Below are 17,357 nucleotides of genomic sequence, written 5' to 3'. Positions count from 1 at the left end.
TTTTCAGCTGCCCACTCTAGTGACCAGTACCCTCGTGTTTATTGTGTTGAGGATGATGTGTTGATGCGTACCTGGTATCCGCCTGCAGCTGGTGATCTGGGTTGGAATGTGTCTAGGCAGGTTCTGGTGCCTCAACAGTACCGGCACAAAGTTCTTAGTCTTGCCCATGACAATTTTTCTGGACATTTAGGTATTAGGAAAACCTACCACCGCATTCTGCGCCATTTCTTTTGGCCAGGACTGAAGAGTGACGTTGCTAAGTATTGTCGTTCTTGCCACACCTGTCAGATTAGCGGTAAGCCTAACCAAGTCATTCCACCCGCTCCATTACACCCTATCCCAGTTTTAGGGGAACCTTTTGAACACATACTCATCGACTGTGTTGGTCCACTCCCTAAAACAAAATCGGGCCACCAGTACCTCTTGACTTTGATGTGTGTTGCTACACGTTTTCCCGAGGCAATTCCATTGCGCACCCTTAAAGTTAAATCAGTGGTTAAAGTGTTAGTGAACTTCTTTTCCACTTTCGGGTTGCCAAAAGTTGTCCAAACCGACCAAGGCTCTAATTTCATGTCTAAGATTTTTGCTCAAGTTTTGCAGTCGCTCGGTGTTAAACATCAAAAATCCAGTGCCTACCATCCAGAGTCTCAAGGTGCACTTGAGCGGTTTCACCAGACCTTGAAATCCATGATGCGAAAATTCTGCCTTGAGTCTGGAAAGGAGTGGGATGAGGGGTTGCCGCTGCTCCTTTTAGCGGTGAGGGAAAGCGTGCAGGAGTCACTAGGATTTAGCCCTGCTGAGCTGGTGTTCGGTCACACAGTGCGTGGCCCGTTGCTTCTACTCAAGGAGAATTTTCTGTCCGACACAGACGCTCCTAAGGTAAATGTGTTGGACTATGTTAGCTCTTTTAGAGAGCGTTTGCATAAAGCATGTGCAATCGCACGCGATGCTCTCGTTGCAGCGCAGGGTAAGATGAAGAGGAAGTTTGATAAGAAAGCTGTGCAAAGGAAATTCGAGGTTGGTGATAAAGTGTTAACACTTCTACCGGTCCCTGGTTCTTCTCTCCAGGCAAAGTTCAGTGGTCCGTATACGGTGCAGGCAAAGTTGAGTGACACGGATTATGTCATCGACACCCCAGAGCGAAGGAAAAAATGTCGTGTGTGTCATATTAATATGATGAAGCCCTACTTTGCTGGTGGTGTGTCAACAGTTGCGACTGTGGGGGTGCCAGGTTTAGAAGCCCGGTATGACCCCGTAAATGATGATTTAGTTTTCGGTTGTGCGGAGGGCTGCGCACGTCTTAGAAACTCTGAAATCCTAAGTGACCTCAGGTCCCATCTAAAAGATCTAGATGATGATGTTCAAGATGATGTGTGTCAGTTGATTGAGAATCATCTTGATCTTTTCTCGGACACTCCATCCTGTACTACCGTGCTGGAGCATGACATCGATGTGGGGGGCCATCCTCCAATCAAGCAGCATGCCTACCGGGTGAATCCCACTAAACGTGCTCTTTTCCAGACAGAGGTCTCTTATCTGTTGGAGAATGGTCTTGCTGTTCCTAGCTCTAGCGCGTGGAGTTCCCCGTGTCTCCTAGTGCCTAAAGCGGACAAGACCCCACGGTTTTGTACAGATTTTCGGAAGGTGAACAGCGTGACCAAGCCTGACTCATATCCTCTTCCCAGAATGGAAGATTGTGTTGATAGGGTCGGTTCTGCGAAGTTTGTCACTAAGCTGGACTTGTTAAAGGGCTATTGGCAAGTTCCTCTAACATCACGTGCAGCCGAAATCTCTGCTTTTGTCACTCCTGACCATTTTCTGCAGTACACTGTCATGCCTTTCGGGTTGCGCAACGCCCCCGCCACATTCCAACGACTCATGAACATTGTGTTGGGAAGCGTTCGCAAGTGTGAAGTGTACCTAGATGATATTGTCGTCTACTCAGACACCTGGTCAGAGCATATAGAAACACTCACTGACGTGTTCCATCGCTTGGGAAGGGCATCCCTTACCCTCAATCTCGCCAAGTGTGATTTCGGTAAAGCCATGGTGACATATCTGGGGAAGCAGGTGGGTCAGGGCCAAGTGCGCCCTCTTCTGGCCAAAATCCAAGCCATACTGGACTTCCCTGCCCCTCGTACTGGGCGTGAGCTCCGCCGTTTTCTCGGCATGGTGGGCTACTACCGGGGTTTCTGCCGAAATTTCGCGGAAGTGGTCGCACCCCTCACTGGCCTCACTAGTGTATTGAAACCTTTTGTGTGGTCTTCTGTGTGTCAGAGTGCGTTCCTGGCTGTTAAAGCGCTCCTGTGCAGTGCGCCAGTGCTGGCTGCCCCTGATTTTGCGCGCCCTTTTAAATTGGAGGTGGATGCCAGTGCAAACGGAGCAGGTGCTGTACTGCTACAGGAAGACCAACATGGTGTGGATCACCCAATCGGCTATTTCTCAAAAAAATTCAATGTCCATCAGCGAAGGTATAGCACGATTGAAAAAGAGGCCCTTTCTCTGCTGTTCGCATTGCAGCATTTTGAGGTGTATGTCGGTTCCAGCCCCTCGCCTGTGATCGTCTATACCGACCACAACCCCCTGGTGTTCCTAATGCGTATGCAGAACTCGAACCAAAGGCTTATGAGATGGTCTCTTCTGGTGCAGGATTTCAATTTGGACATCCGCCATAAAAAGGGGACAGAGAATGTGTTGGCGGATGCACTGTCCCGTACCTTCCTTTAAACGTGAATGTCAAAACATCTACAAGGGCGATGTCTTTGATTTTGGGAAGGGGGGTGTTACGGTTGCGGCCATATGACCACTGTGTGCTGTCTTGTTCTGTCTCTCTACTGTGTTTTAGACTCTTTGCAGGTCCATCCTCTAATGAAGAGTAGCGAGCGGCTGATTGGCCCGTGGAGCACGTGCCCACGTTCAAAAGCCGCTCTGACAGTTCCGGAGAGAGAGAGAGAGAGAGAGAAGCGAGCAAGCGGTTTGACAGCCGACGCGGTCCTGGCCCTGGTTTCCAGCTTTTACCTTTTGTTGTGTATTTGTGTGAGCGTGTTCAGTGAGAGCAGCTCCTAGTGGGTTAACTTAGTGCTTAGGCACTTGTAGGCTGAAGCAGAAGGGGTGAGCCGCCTTTTTCTTTGAACAGTTTTCTCCTGTTTTCCGGGTTAGGGAGCGAGGGTTAGTATTGTCATTTGTTTGTTTTATTTCTTTCATAGGGTTTAGTTAGTTTTCTCCGGTGGGATTTAGTTGGTTTTGTTTATTGTTTTGGCCTGGGTTCACCCTGGAGCTATGCTTCATCACCTTTAATAAAATCACTTATTTTACTCACAACTGGTTTTTGGATGTTTGGCTTGGGAACCAGGGCGGGTATTTGTCTCTCTCTCTTCCAACCTTTATGTGCGCCTCCACCCGCCTAGACTGGGGGCGTAACAACACAAACAATGAATCACTGCAGACTATCAATGAGTGAGCCTTATCGCTACGGTGAGGACAGACCTTCTTCAGACCTTCATCAACATTATCTGTTGTTGGGGCTTTAATACTTTTTTTTTCATAGTGTGTAAAATATGCCAGTCCCAAAAATGGTTCTTTACCTTTTTATCTCTCTCTGTTAAAGCAGTGCAGCAATATCTCCCACCATCCTTCTTTGAACAGTTTAGTTTTAAGTTTGGCTTTTTCTCTTGTTTTTAGGTGTCCCAATTATCTCAACACATAATCTAGAATGATGCTTTATTTTTATCCCCAAGTCAGACGTGGTGTGACAACATCAAGAAAGCCATGTTGTTCACAGGCAGGAAACATCGGTTTCTGTTCTCCTACCCTCAGGCAGGTTGAAAAATGCGACAGTGGCCTGAGTCAGAAAACTGACCTGAAAGCACACAGCGACATGGAGTCATTTCACTGACGTCAACTGCCTGATTGTGTATATATACACACATATACATATATATATATATATATATACACACATATATATATATGTGTGTGTGTGTGGATACGAATGTCTTCTATTTTTGAATAGTATTGATGTTTTTAGGTGTGCTGCATTATTTATTTATTCCTGCCCGGTCTACTTTGCTACTCTAAAAATATGAATTTTCCATCACCGGGACTAATAAAGGCTGTCTTATCATTTTTATAGTGATCTCTCTATTTAAAAAAATCCCCTCTCCCCCCTGCATCTGCGAGGTCTCTTCCTCTTTTTAGCTCCACCTTTGATCATCTCATTTTTTTTGTTTATGCTATTTTTATATGTACAGCACTTTGTGAACCCTGGTTTGACGTTAAAGCTGGTACAGTATGACTCCTTCCACACTACATGGTGTGAGCGCACAGTGAGGGTAGGGGAGCTGTCAGTGCTTGCACAGCTCGTGCACAGTAGCCCTTCAATTGACCCATTGGCCCAAAAGAGGGTCAGCCCACCAGATTACCAGTCCAGCGCTGGCTGGTAAAATGATATATGATTAATATGATTTTATAGGATCATGCTAGAATTTGTGAACGTCTTAAGCCTTGATCCTCTGTTATGGACGTGGGCACCAACAGCTGGCGACGCCACAGCGAGCGGTCAGTCCTGTTTAGCTGCCCTGGGCACGTGCATGCAAGCAACCAGACACAGACGCGATGACAAAACTGACATCAAACAGAACCAAGTGGACCACAGTGAAGCACAAAGTATAATAAACACTTTAGCATGTAAGATACTTAATATTACTATTAACATCAAGTTTGCTTTTATTTTGCCAAATCAGTCTGTGCACACATCTGGATTTCACACAGCAGTAACATTGCCTTGACAATAAAAGGAAGCAGATTTGATATCTCAGTGTGAGAGACGGTCTATAAAGTCGTTTTAATCTACAAGTTAGATTCCACGTACAGGAAAAAGGACAGAAAGGAAGAAAAAAGGTTCCTTCACACAAATCAGACATTACAGAAAGTTCACGGTATCATCCCTGTGACACAATAAGTACTAATTATCATTTCGAAGAATTCAGTATTAAATTAAATGTGACTTTTGGATACAAACTCTTTTCTTTTTCTGAGTTTTGATATCGAATATTTGACACAAAACTTTTTTGGAAGGCAAGATGTTATTCCAGCAAAGCTGCAACTTTATTATTTTAGCTAATATAAATTTGCCACAGTTAAGTTATGAGGAGGACAATGTAAAAATCAAGAGCACTTGTGTGGCGTTGGTTAGGACACGCTGGCTGTGTTTATCAGGTATTACTCAAAAACTCCAGCTCCAGCTTTCACACAGGAATAATTCTAAGAAAGGGGCAGACGGCTTGCTGCTTTTACTACCAACAAATTATGGCAGATTTCTGTAGCTCACATATTTAGATAAAGATAAAGTACCTGAATTTCAGGAGTGGGACCACGCCTCCAAACATGCTCCTTTGGGTTCTCATCTATACATGTTCCCCCAGTTCTACAAGCTCCTCAAATGAGGACGCCGGCCCAGCAAGTGAATGAACACTTACCACTAACATAACATTGAGAGATGAGACTGATCCCACTGCTTAATGTATCACGTTCACTAAACTCTTTCACAGATGTTTGTAAAGCAGACTGAAAGGCTCAGTGCTTGATTTTTATATACCTGCAGTAGTGGGAGTGCAGTGTGGGTTTGTATTGTTTTGTGGTGTAATCCAGCAATGCTATGAAGGACAGATGAGACAGGGTACCTTTAGTCCACCAATGTCTGCAGCAGATCCAGGGTCCACTCCAGTAATGTATATGCCCAGTCCATACTCAGCACCACCCCTGATCATTAGACCGAGAGATCGACCTCCTTCCATGTTCAGGTTCACCTTTAGGAAAGACAGGATATTCAGATCAGCCTGTTCTGTTAGTAAACAAAGACTGACAGAACAAAAGTTTGGAGGCAGAATAGTCAGAATAATAAACAGGTCAGAGTTAAAAGAAACGTTCTTTCCTTGGAATCAACACATGAACAGTTTGTGGTCAGCCTGTTATGGGCCGTGGCCATTGTGAGATTATTATACTATCTTATGCCACCTTATGCTTCTAATCAAAGAATTGTTGAATCATTATACGGCTATAGTCCACATTATGCCTTGGATTAAAGATTGTGAAATCATTACACTGTTTTATGATGCATTATACTGCTGAGTTATAAGAAATGCTGTTTGTGTAGAATCATGGCTTTCCTTTTCTGATTAGAAAGAACAAAACATACTGAACAGGAAGCCAAGGTCGTAACTTAGGCTCCCTGAGAGAGAAAGAATGTGGATGTTTAGGTTTTATGACTTTGGAGGGGGCCTGAAGCTTTAAGAATGTGAGAAACGGTCAAACACTTCGAGATCTGGCGGACACCCTCCTGTCCACATATGGATATTTAACACCATCAAAGCCGAATGGAGGACTCAAAGGCAGACAAACCCCAAACAGTAATAGCAGTGTTAAGATCTTTATTTGGCTAAAAAGGAAAACAGGGCAGGATTCGTTCACTGGACTGATGGGAACCATTTCGGCCTTGGTCCTCAGATCCACTAGGAGGTCCACTACAAGAGAGAAGAGTGAACTTAACAGTAGTGAACTGGAAAACAGGTATCTGTGGTGAGAGTGCAAGGCAGGCTGAGAGAGTGAATGTGCTGGCTTACTTACATTCTCCATGGGGGGAGGTGGCTCGTCCTGGTGGTGTTCGAGGAGGATAGGCAAGTAGGACGGTGGTGATCATGAAAGGAGGTAAGAGGCTGATGAGAGTAATTCGCTCTTTTGCTCAGGATGGAGTTGATAGAAGGAGGAAGGCAGAAGCCTCAATACACTGGAGTTGGGAGAACACAGGAGAAACACTAGGGATTTACCACTCTGTGGTATATGGTTATCTGGCACGACTGGGCACTAGGTACCTGGGATGGTCTTTGAATACAGCTGATTGATGACTTTGATAGAAAACAAGTGATGCCATCCATGGCGTGGAAACCCAGACTCCACCTAGCAGAGTGAACAGTCCCACACCTGGACTCAGAAGAGAAAAACACTGCAATCAACCAAACTGGGCTCAATCATTCAGGACCCATTGAAGTTTGTGATGACAGAGGGATCCAAAATGAAGAAACAGAAATCTTGGACCACTCTTCTAGACAGTCCTCTGAAGCTGGATGAGAATAGACACAGGACAGAATAAACATTTTTGATCTGAGAAACATGGAACACCTCTCAGGGAACAAGGGAGGCTGATGACACTGTTTTTTTGCTACTTCAAGAGGAGAGAGACCTGCTGTGGAAGAGAGTCCAGGACAGCTGTAGGAGCAGGGCATGGTATTATTAGGGGCAACACAGCAGGGAGGAGATTCCAGTTCCCGTTTTTGACGGAAAGCCTTAGGTTAGAACAACGCTCATCCTTCCGGAATTGCCTGCATATTCTCAGCACATGAGACAGTACCGGCAGGAACCCAGGACTGCATCAGTGTAGGGTGGTCCAAGGATTTCATCCTGATACCTAATGGCGACCAGGGTACAATTACTTGCTCTGTAGAGGTTTGTGTGTCGATCTGCGGATATGCCTCCACAGTCCATCACTGACCCACACCAATGCCTAATGAAGTTACATGCAGCATAACGTTCTCCACGGCTTCTGTCACATCCGCTCAAGGTGAACATGCTCTCATTGTGAAAAGCACACTGGGTGCCAGTGGTTCTGATATTCTAATGTAAATGCCTTCTGGGCTCCATGGGGCCAGGCAGGGTTCACTAGAGGGCGCCGGGCCCTCAGACCACCCTCATGAATTCTGTTTCTGATAGGTAAGAGTTATTCACACCAGTGGCCTGCGAGAGGTCATTCTGTAGAGCTCTGGCAATGCTCATCCTGTTGTTCCTTGCACAAGGAGGGTTTAGGTTCTGTGGGGTTCAGGTATCACCTCATACTATGAGTAGGGACACTGACCCTAACCAAGCACAAAACAAAGAGAAAAAAAGAGTCAGAAAAGATAAAGACGCATAAAATGTCAGTGGATGCAACCTGCAAAACTCCAAAAGTTGAATCTGTTCATCTGGACGTAGCGTTTTGTGGGAGAAACGTTTCGTCACTCATCCAGGTGACTTCTTCAGTCTCAGCTGACTGCAGGTTTCCCCAAACCTTATAAACAATACATTTGCATAATGACTGAAACCAGCCCACTGAAGAAACAATGGGCTGTGAGGTCAGTTCCTTAATCATAATTATGCAAATTCCCATGACCATTGATCAACAATCACTGACCAAAACCCACTGATCAAAGAACACTGATCAATGGCCATGAGTCCCATTCACAGAGAGTTGGGGAATGGCTGCAATCACAGCATTGTAAGATGGCGAAAGATGTACCCTTAGGCCCCCTCCTCGATTCAGAGATGGTACTGTTTATAAGGTTTGGGAAACCTGCAGTCAGCTGAGACTGAAGAAGTCACCTGGATGAGTGACGAAACGTTTCTCCCACAAAATGCTACGTCCAGATGAACAGATTCAACTTTTGGAGATTTACTTTCCTGGATGATTGAGAATGCATCAAAACCTGCAAAACTATTTCAGGTTTTGAGGTTGTATCACTGTCGCCTCTGTAGTGAACCTGTTGTTAATTTCATTAACTCCAAAGCAGCTGAAACTGATGAACAGTTCCCTCTGCTACTTATCTTACCGGGTCACTATCCTGGGATTTTAATTCACTTTATGCTTTACTTTGATTAAAAAGTGTTCTTTTATTCTAGCAAAATATATATAGCGCCAATTCATAGCAGTCACCTCAAAGCACTTTATGTTGTAAGGTACAGACCCTGCAATATTAGAAACAACACGGGGGTCTCTATTTGAATTCCACAGGCCATGTGCACGCACACACACACACACGCGCGCGCACACACGCACACGCACACACACACACACACACACACACACAGAGAGAGAGCGACTAGCCTACCCGCTGTACGCCCTCAGCCAACCACAGGTAGGTAAGTAGAATAGTTGTGACAAGATTTGGAGCCTTGAGATCCATTAATGATTCATTCAGGAACACTCAGTGAACTCAAAGGCTGCACTGTGAGAGTATCTCTGATTTAACTAAGTAGCAATTGTGAACACATTAACATTAATGACACAATAATCAAATCAACTTGTAATACATTACAATCCATCCATTATAAAATGCTGTTGTTGTTTTTTTAACTATTCTTGATCTCGTTTCAGTCAGTGAATCTAACCACACATTAACCAAAGTGAATTTAAACATTATTTCTGGAAGGACACTGACCTGAATATCCATCCATCAGAGAAGCAGAAATAGTAGCTTTGAAACTCAGTGACATGAAGTGGATAAACAGACTGGCAGCCAGCCTATGGTCTGCATACTAATCTGTGTCTACTCTAATAGCAAATTATTCACTGAGTGAACTGTCTTGTCTATATTAGAGATGGCACGATACCACTTTTTTATGTCCGATACCAATATCATAAATTTGGATATCTGCCGATACCAATATGAATCCAATATAGTGTGTTTTTTAATCAATAAAACTGTTTTTATTAATATCTTGCTGCATTTTGTATAAGTTCATACTCAAGTTTAAAAAAAACACTAAAGCTATTCTGTTATACCTGTATGCAAAAAATACACTGCACCCAAAGTATTTCATAGTTCAGCAACACTGATCAATCTAATAAACTTAAACCTGCACCATCCTTCCTATTATGGTATTTTAAAGAGTACTTAGCAGAAATATTAAGCAACCTAACTAATAGGGTTGCAAACTCCCAGCAAAAAAAAAAAAAATAGGGAACCACCCCCCAACCTCCACCTCGTGATGCTTAATTAACGTAATCAACTTTAATTTGATGCAGTGTGAAAAAAAATGCACAGAAATAAATTATTTTTCAAGAATAATTAAATAGATTCAACATCTTTCTTCAACAGAATTTAGACTGCACAGATGGTACCTTCCCAAAGGAAAAAGTACTATAGCTTACTAGGGTATATTAGACTTAACAGTTACTATATACAGTAATGGACTTCTATTCATTTTACATCAGATTAAAACTTTGGTTGTAAGATTCAGATAATTATTTATTAAAAGGTAGACATTTTAAATGAGAATAAGAAAGAAAAGTATGTCTTTGTGCCCCCTTTTCCCTGTTCATGCCCTATCGGCCCCCCTGGCTAAACTTTGCTAGATCCGCCCCTGCACAGTTACCAGCCGTCAGCTACGTAGAAAAGGATCCTGGTGTAGAAAGTAATATTAAATAAATTCTAACAACAGCTTATCAAGCTTAAACGTGCTGCTGTTGTTCAGCCACTGGTTTCCTCTTTCTGGTGCAAAGTGGGCCAAAAACAAAGAAGAGAGACGGACTCGCGACAGAAAAGCCGATCAGCTGATCATTGATCAGTTTCAGGATTGAATTAGCAACAGGAGAGGGAGGGAGGGAGAGAGAGGCAGTCGCTCCATATATCGGTTGTTAAGCTTAACGCGGGAATGCTTTACAAACATTCAGAGATGAACTTACACGCTTACTTTACTTCTCTGGGATAACTTTCTCGGAGACGAAATGCTGGTTTGGTAGCGAGACTCCAAATGCTCAACCAGACCGCCGACAGGTCTAGCACGCCACAGCTGCTCTATCACGTGACGCACACTGCTCCGACGTGCTAAGGTTATGAGCTGAGATACACCATGTCGCAAGTTTTGTGAAATGCTTTCGTGATAGTTAATGGATCGGATTACATTTTTTTATTTCTCTCCGATAGCCGATCCAGTAATTTAGGTCAGTATAGGACCGATACCGATACGTAATATCGGATCGGTCCATCTCTAGTCTATATATTAGATTTTATTTTAATTAGGTGTTCAGTTTACAATGGTTGGACATATAGTAAGTGATCAATTTAGTATGCAAACCAATATAATTTTAGAGACCATAAAGACCACCCAATTCAACAGTCCGTTTATTTGTTAACTACTTATCCAACTTAGTGCCACTAATGGAGACCATGCAAGCTGACGCAAGATAAATAGTGGGGTTATAGTAGGGATGGACCAATCCGATATACAGTATCAGTATCAAACATAAAAAAGTGCTATGGTGCCATCTCTAGTATAAAGGCTGAACAGGTCAAATTGAACATCAAAACTTCTGACAAAAAGCTCACAGCCACACTGCACTGCTGTGCTAATACTACTGCTGGAGGGCAAAAGATTGCTCCATAAAGACGCCAATACTGGATAGTCTGTAGTACTACAGGACAAAAGGAGTTGTTTTTCTTTTCTTTGCACCCGTGTTGACCCAAAACTATTTGAGTCATGTATCCATGGAGAAAAAATGAAGATGGAAAGAGAAACTATACATTTTGGGGATTTGTGATGCATATTTTGCCCCAGCAACTTTATTTAAGAATATCAATGTGTTGATTTGAATTACTTACATAGTAATTGTGAAGGTGATTTTCTATTCATCACTGATTTGAATAAAAGAAAAATGAATGACAGAATACTCTTTGAAGGTTTGAATACTACAGATGCCTCTTACATCACTGAGAGTCCATTTCCAGTGTTTGTCCAATGCAGTGCAGTTTTTTCATCACTCTGGTATGAGTTGTTATTTGGGCCGTGATTTGCTTCTGTGGCAGGTGCACTCTTGCATTTTTCACAAAGTTTCACAGAGGACACTGCGTGTAATCAGTAATGGGTTGAGGACAGAGCAAAATTATCACAAACAGCTCTTCTACTGTCTTTCAGCATAATGGTGTTAAAAGCTCCATCCAGCATTTTGATTTTCTGTGGTCTCTGCATTCCTTGTATTCAAGAATAATTCCCATTGTGGAGAATGTAATAGTCCAGTATCCTTCCAGACTCCAACCGAAGGCCTTTTCTGGGGACTCTTCATCAAAAAGAAACAGACCATAATCTGAAACCTGTCCATTTTTAACTGGTCTCTGATGATCTGTAGCACTATAGACAGCCTGCTGTCAAAGCAACTTTTCTTGCCAGGTGATATGGAGCTATACCTTATCCATCCATCCATCCATCCATCCACTTCCACTTATCCTTTTCAGTGTCGCACTGGGGGCACTGGAGCCTATCCCAGCTGTCTTAGAGCTAGACCTTATAGCTGCGAAAAATTCAGCCTTGGATATCTACTGATCCTCACAACTTCAGTTCTTCTGCTGAGGCATTTCAGGCACGTCAGCCCTGAGAGGACTCACATCACACACAAGTCCTGCTCCTCAACACTAAATGCAATATTGGAGGATAAATATACAGTTGGTGACAGTACAGGTTGTTCTTACACAGATACTCATCCTAGGTATGAGTAAGTGTAACTTGACTGTGAAAACACTCACCTGATGAGTTTACTTTGTGCTGTCAATACATGTTTAGATTTGTTTTGAATTCACACACAAGATCATCTTTCTCTATCTGCTGCAGGCTGGATGCTTTAAAATAGCAAAATTTGAACTTTGTGACTCTGTGAATGGCTCCAATGGCTTCCCACCACCCACCCCTCCCACAGCATCGTCCCCCCTGCTGCAATCTCCTTCATCTTCAGGGACTGCCTGTCCTTCATCTCAGGACTTCACACCTCTCAGCTTCACACCTCTCAGCTCCCAGTCATTACACCCTCCCCCGGCTTCTGTGGACTCCAACATACACACCCCTCCCCCAAAATCCACTCTTTCTATCTCAGCACTTCAAGTGAGGAATGAGCTTTGCAAGATCAAGGTGCGGAAGGCTCCAGGTCCAGATGGCGTCAGCTCCAGGCTCCTGAGATGCTGCGCAGATGAACTGTGTGGCATCCTAGGTTATCTGTTCAACCTGAGCCTGTCACTGGGGAAAGTACCACAGCTGTGGAAGACCTCCTGTGTGGTACCGGTACCAAAGACCGCCCATCCCAAGGACCTCAGCAGCTACAGGCTGGTAGCCCTGACATCCCATCTGATGAAGACCCTCGAGAGGTTGGTTCTAAACCATCTGCGCCCCCTGGTGAGGTCTTCATTGGATCCGCTGCAGTTTGCTTACCAGCCTGGCATTGGGGTGGAGGACGCCATCATCTACCTCCTGCACCGAGCTCTGACTCACCTGGAGAAGCCTGGAAGCACTGTGAGGATCATGTTCTTTGATTTCTCCAGTGCTTTCAACACCATCCAGCCACGACTTCTGAGAGACAAGCTGGAGCTATCGGGAGTGGACCACCACATGTCCCAGTGTATACTGGACTACCTCACAGAACGTCCACAGTATGTGAGGTCACAGGGCTGTGTCTCTGATACGCTGGTCTGCAGTACGGGGCCCCACAGGGAACTGTGCTGGCACCGTTCCTCTTCACCCTCTACACTGCAGACTTCTCCATCAACTCCCCACGCTGCCACCTACAGAAGTTCTCTGACGACTCTGCCATAGTCGGCCTCATCACAGGTGAGGACAACTCGGAGTACAGACAGTGGACTCTGGACTTTGTAGACTGGTGTCAGCAGAACCACCTGCTGATCAACGCCGGGAAAACCAAGGAGTTGGTGGTGGACTTCCGGAGACGCAGACCCACCACACTGACACCGGTGAACATCCAGGGAGTGGACATTGAGATAGTGGACTCTTATAGGTACCTGGGTGTTCACCTGAATAATAAACTGGACTGGAGCCACAACACTGATGCTCTTTACAGGAAGGGTCAGAGCAGACTCTACCTGCTGAGGCAGCTGAGGTCATGTGGAGTACAGGGAGCGCATTTAAAGACCTTCTATGACTCTGTGGTGGCATCTGTCATTTTTTACAGTGTGGTATGTTGGAGCAGCAGTTTATCGGCAGCTGAGAGGAAGAGGTTGGATAAACTCATCAGGAAGGCCAGCTCTGTTCTGGGATGCACCCTGGACCCAGTGCAGGTGGTGGGAGACAGCAGGACTCTGGCCAAAATAACATCTCTGATGGACAGAGTCTCCCACCCCATGCATGGAAATGTTGCTGAACTGCAGAGCTCCTTCAGTGACAGACTGCTGCATCCTAGATGCATGAAGGAGCGTTTCCGCAGGTCCTTCCTCCCTGCAGCTGTCAGACTGTACAATCAAAACTGCTCCCAACAATCATAGATGTTTACATCTGTGCTGTAACTGCAATAAGTTAATCAACCGATTTGCACTACAACCTGGTTTACCTCTTAGCTGTAGTTATTTATATTTAATTTAATAACTGTACAGTACTCTCTGTATATAGTAACCATTGTCCTTAATGTAAATATGTAAGAAAAATTGTGTATGTTTCTGTTCTGTGTCCTGTGTACTGTTTGTTTGTATATGTGTCTTTTTGGCTGCTGTTACAACCAAATTTCCCCTTGTGGGACAATTAAAGGATTATTCTATTCTATTCTATTCTAATCCAAGGTTAGTCCAAGTATGTACATTTTTACTCATAGTATGAAGTAAACAACATAAAGTAATTTATTTCTCCTTTCAGGGCTCTAGAGTGTGACCAATTCGGTCGCAAATGCGACCACATTTTTCAATGGTGCGACTAAAAAAGATCTTAGGTCCCGCTGGTGCGACCACCTGTTCAGTTAAAAAAAAAAAGTCTCCGTGTGGTCAACAACAGACACACATTATGCCCCTATCGTGGTCTAAACCAATCAGAGATAGTCAGGAGCGGGACCTCTCTGATTGGCCGTGGTCCAGTTGAAAGTGCAGGTGGATAGAGAGAGGTGAGTAGCTTGAATAAAGTGATATCGATTCATTAAATCCTGAATTGACTTTTACATAAAACTGTATTTTGCCAGAAACGCCAGAATCTCAGGTTAAAGCTCACAAAACTATTTCAACAACCACCAAACAGTAAATGACAGCAGGTAAACGGATTCCACACAAAGACGTAAACACAGAGCGGACCCGACGCATCAGATCAGCTTTCTCTTTCTCGGCCTTCTCACCCGACGGCCCGAACACGGACACGCTGTCGGGGCTGAAAGCCGACAGCTCGCTGACTCTGATGCGTCGGGTCCGCGCTTTGTGTTTACGTCTTTTTGCGCTGATTCTGAGCTGCAGGTTTTGTCTCTCTCCAACCAAAATTCACCGAGCCAACAGCAAAAGAAGCAGCAAACTACGCTTCATATTTGATAAACATTGTCATGAATTCCATCTGACTTTTGCTGTTTTGCTTCCACTAGAGTTGGATGTCTCAAGACCGGTCTTACGTGGTCTTGGTCTCGTCTTAGTCTCGACTGACTTTGGTCTCGGTCTCGGTCTTGCATTCTCAAATCGACGTAGTGTTCGGGAGATTTGGAGTCAACCATCGGGGGGGGGGGGGGCTTACTGGGCTTAAGCATGGGGTCTTTTGGAGTGTAATTTGTTAGTTAGATGCCTGACTGACAACTGTATAAAACAAAAACAACATACAAAGCACAGAGCGCACCGTCGTAAATTCCCCCTAATTTTGGTATGATCCAAGCTCAGGGACTAGGTGGCTGAGCACAGCACTTACACCTGTGAGCGAGGGGGGAGAAGCTGCTGCCTGCGAGTTTGCTGCAGACAGAGGAGAGCTTAAGTTTGGCCAGGTACCAAAGCAAATCATCCGTACTGTACAAATAATGTGAATATGACGGTGTATCACAAAAGATTGATATAAACTGATCACTTGACCCATATTACGTTACTTGCTCTTCGAGTGAATCAACAAATGGCGAAATGAAAAGCCGAACAACAACAATGCTGTTTTTTTAGAGAGTCTTAGCTCACATGTGTGTTTATTTCATATTTTCAGTTGTTACCCTCCACAGCTAAACAAAGCACTCTAAATCGGTTTCAGTTATGTACTGATGTACACAACAATGGACATAAGGAGCTTCTTTCAAAGAAAAAACTCAGGTAGATGTTATTTTATATATTATGCTTTGTATGTTGTTCAGTATGTTCCTATGCAAAACAAGAGAATTTTCAATACACAGCAGTATATTCACAGGTCAAACCAGATATTTACACTTTAGGGAGAAAACATAAAAACATTTTTTTTACTGTTAAACATCAATTTCGTGTAAACTTGTTTTGTTTTAGATAAATAAATGTTGAAATATCTTTTGAATTAGTTAAATGTCAGAATAAAAAGAGGGAGCTGTCTATTTTTATCACTTTCATCAAATTTAGGAGTATATACACTAAGTTTATTGTTAATTAATAAGAAAACTCCAGACGATTCCATTCTGAGCTGAAGAAGCTTCTGATAGGTTAGTAGAGTCCATGTGAGTAAACTGGTGGCACACCTGTGGATGCATATAAGACACCCCCAACACACAGAGCCTGTTTGTTTGACATGGGAAAGTCAAGAGATATCAACCAAAACACCAGGGGCCCGTTCTTCGTACCTCGCTAAGTAAGTTAGCCGGATTTGAATGTTGACGATTTCGCGTGATCTTGGATCGTTCGGTTCTCCGAAGCTCATCCGGGACTTGCTGTCATAGCAACAGATCCGTAAGCGTAAACCTGCTTGGGAGCAGGCTTACTTTATGTAAACAGGATTAGATCGCGGCCACTCAGGTATGTCCGCTGCAGTTATATGAAAGCAAGAGCGATATTTCTCCACTGTTTTTCCATAAATAAATATTATCAATGTAACTAAAGATAATGCAGTATTTGATTCTTTTATTGATTTCATACAGATACATACAGGTCATTTCCTAAAAAAAGCGAAATGTACTATTAATCATTCTATTTCATGTATTTGATTATTTCAGATGTAATTCATATTTTAGAGTAGTAATAGTAAAACACTTCGTGTAATCAAGATGAGAGACCACGGCTATAAAAGCGAAGGTGGATTTGGGAAGTCTGTCGCAGCCATGTCCTGTCCGTTTGTACGCGAGCAACCCATTGCGGAAGGTGCAAGATTGATAAGGAGAGTTTTCAGAATTCAGCGGATATTGCGGGACAGACAGGATCCTTTAGCTCAGCGCGACGGTGTGCTCATAGAGAGATATGGATTTTCCCGTGAGGGTATTATTTACCTAACACTCTCTCTCTCTCTCTCTCTCTCTCTCTCTCGCTATATATATATATATCTCCCAACTTACTGTGCATGCTTCAGTCACCCCTTGCATGGGAACAGGTAAAAGTGATGGAGTGTTATGTAAAACTACACACAAAAAAACCCACAATGTCAATAAATGTCACAGTACAAAAAGCCGGGGTGTGACGAGTGGGTGCAGGACCACCACCTGTCTTTATTTGCTCTGCCCTTTTCTTGGTTGCTGTTATAAACAAACAAACAGATTATTTCAGGGTCTCTTTTCAAGAGACTAAAAGCAATATAAGTGATAAATATTACCATTCTGTAGAATATTCTTATATTTCACTTTTACTTGTTCCCATGTTCTAGTGGGTCCTGTTGTGGCTCTAATG

The 17,357-nt window shown here is 43.7% G+C and overlaps 1 protein-coding gene across 3 annotated transcripts in view; it reads right to left on the bottom strand.

Moving 5' to 3' along the window:
• whrnb (whirlin b) overlaps window positions 1–17,357 on the bottom strand; it is a 133,485-nt gene that overhangs the window by 46,039 nt on the left and 70,089 nt on the right. For all 3 annotated transcript variants that reach the window (XM_005472908.4, XM_005472909.4, XM_025896930.1), the window contains exon 3: window positions 5,682–5,807. In XM_005472908.4, the coding sequence (XP_005472965.1) occupies window positions 5,682–5,807 (126 nt within the window). The remainder of the gene's footprint in view (window positions 1–5,681; window positions 5,808–17,357) is intronic.

Source organism: Oreochromis niloticus, linkage group LG12 (assembly GCF_001858045.2).
Source record: "Oreochromis niloticus isolate F11D_XX linkage group LG12, O_niloticus_UMD_NMBU, whole genome shotgun sequence".
Classification (NCBI taxonomy): Eukaryota; Metazoa; Chordata; class Actinopteri; order Cichliformes; family Cichlidae; genus Oreochromis; species Oreochromis niloticus.
The sequence above is the reverse complement of the archived record's forward strand: the minus strand, read 5'-3'. Positions and strand labels throughout refer to the sequence as shown.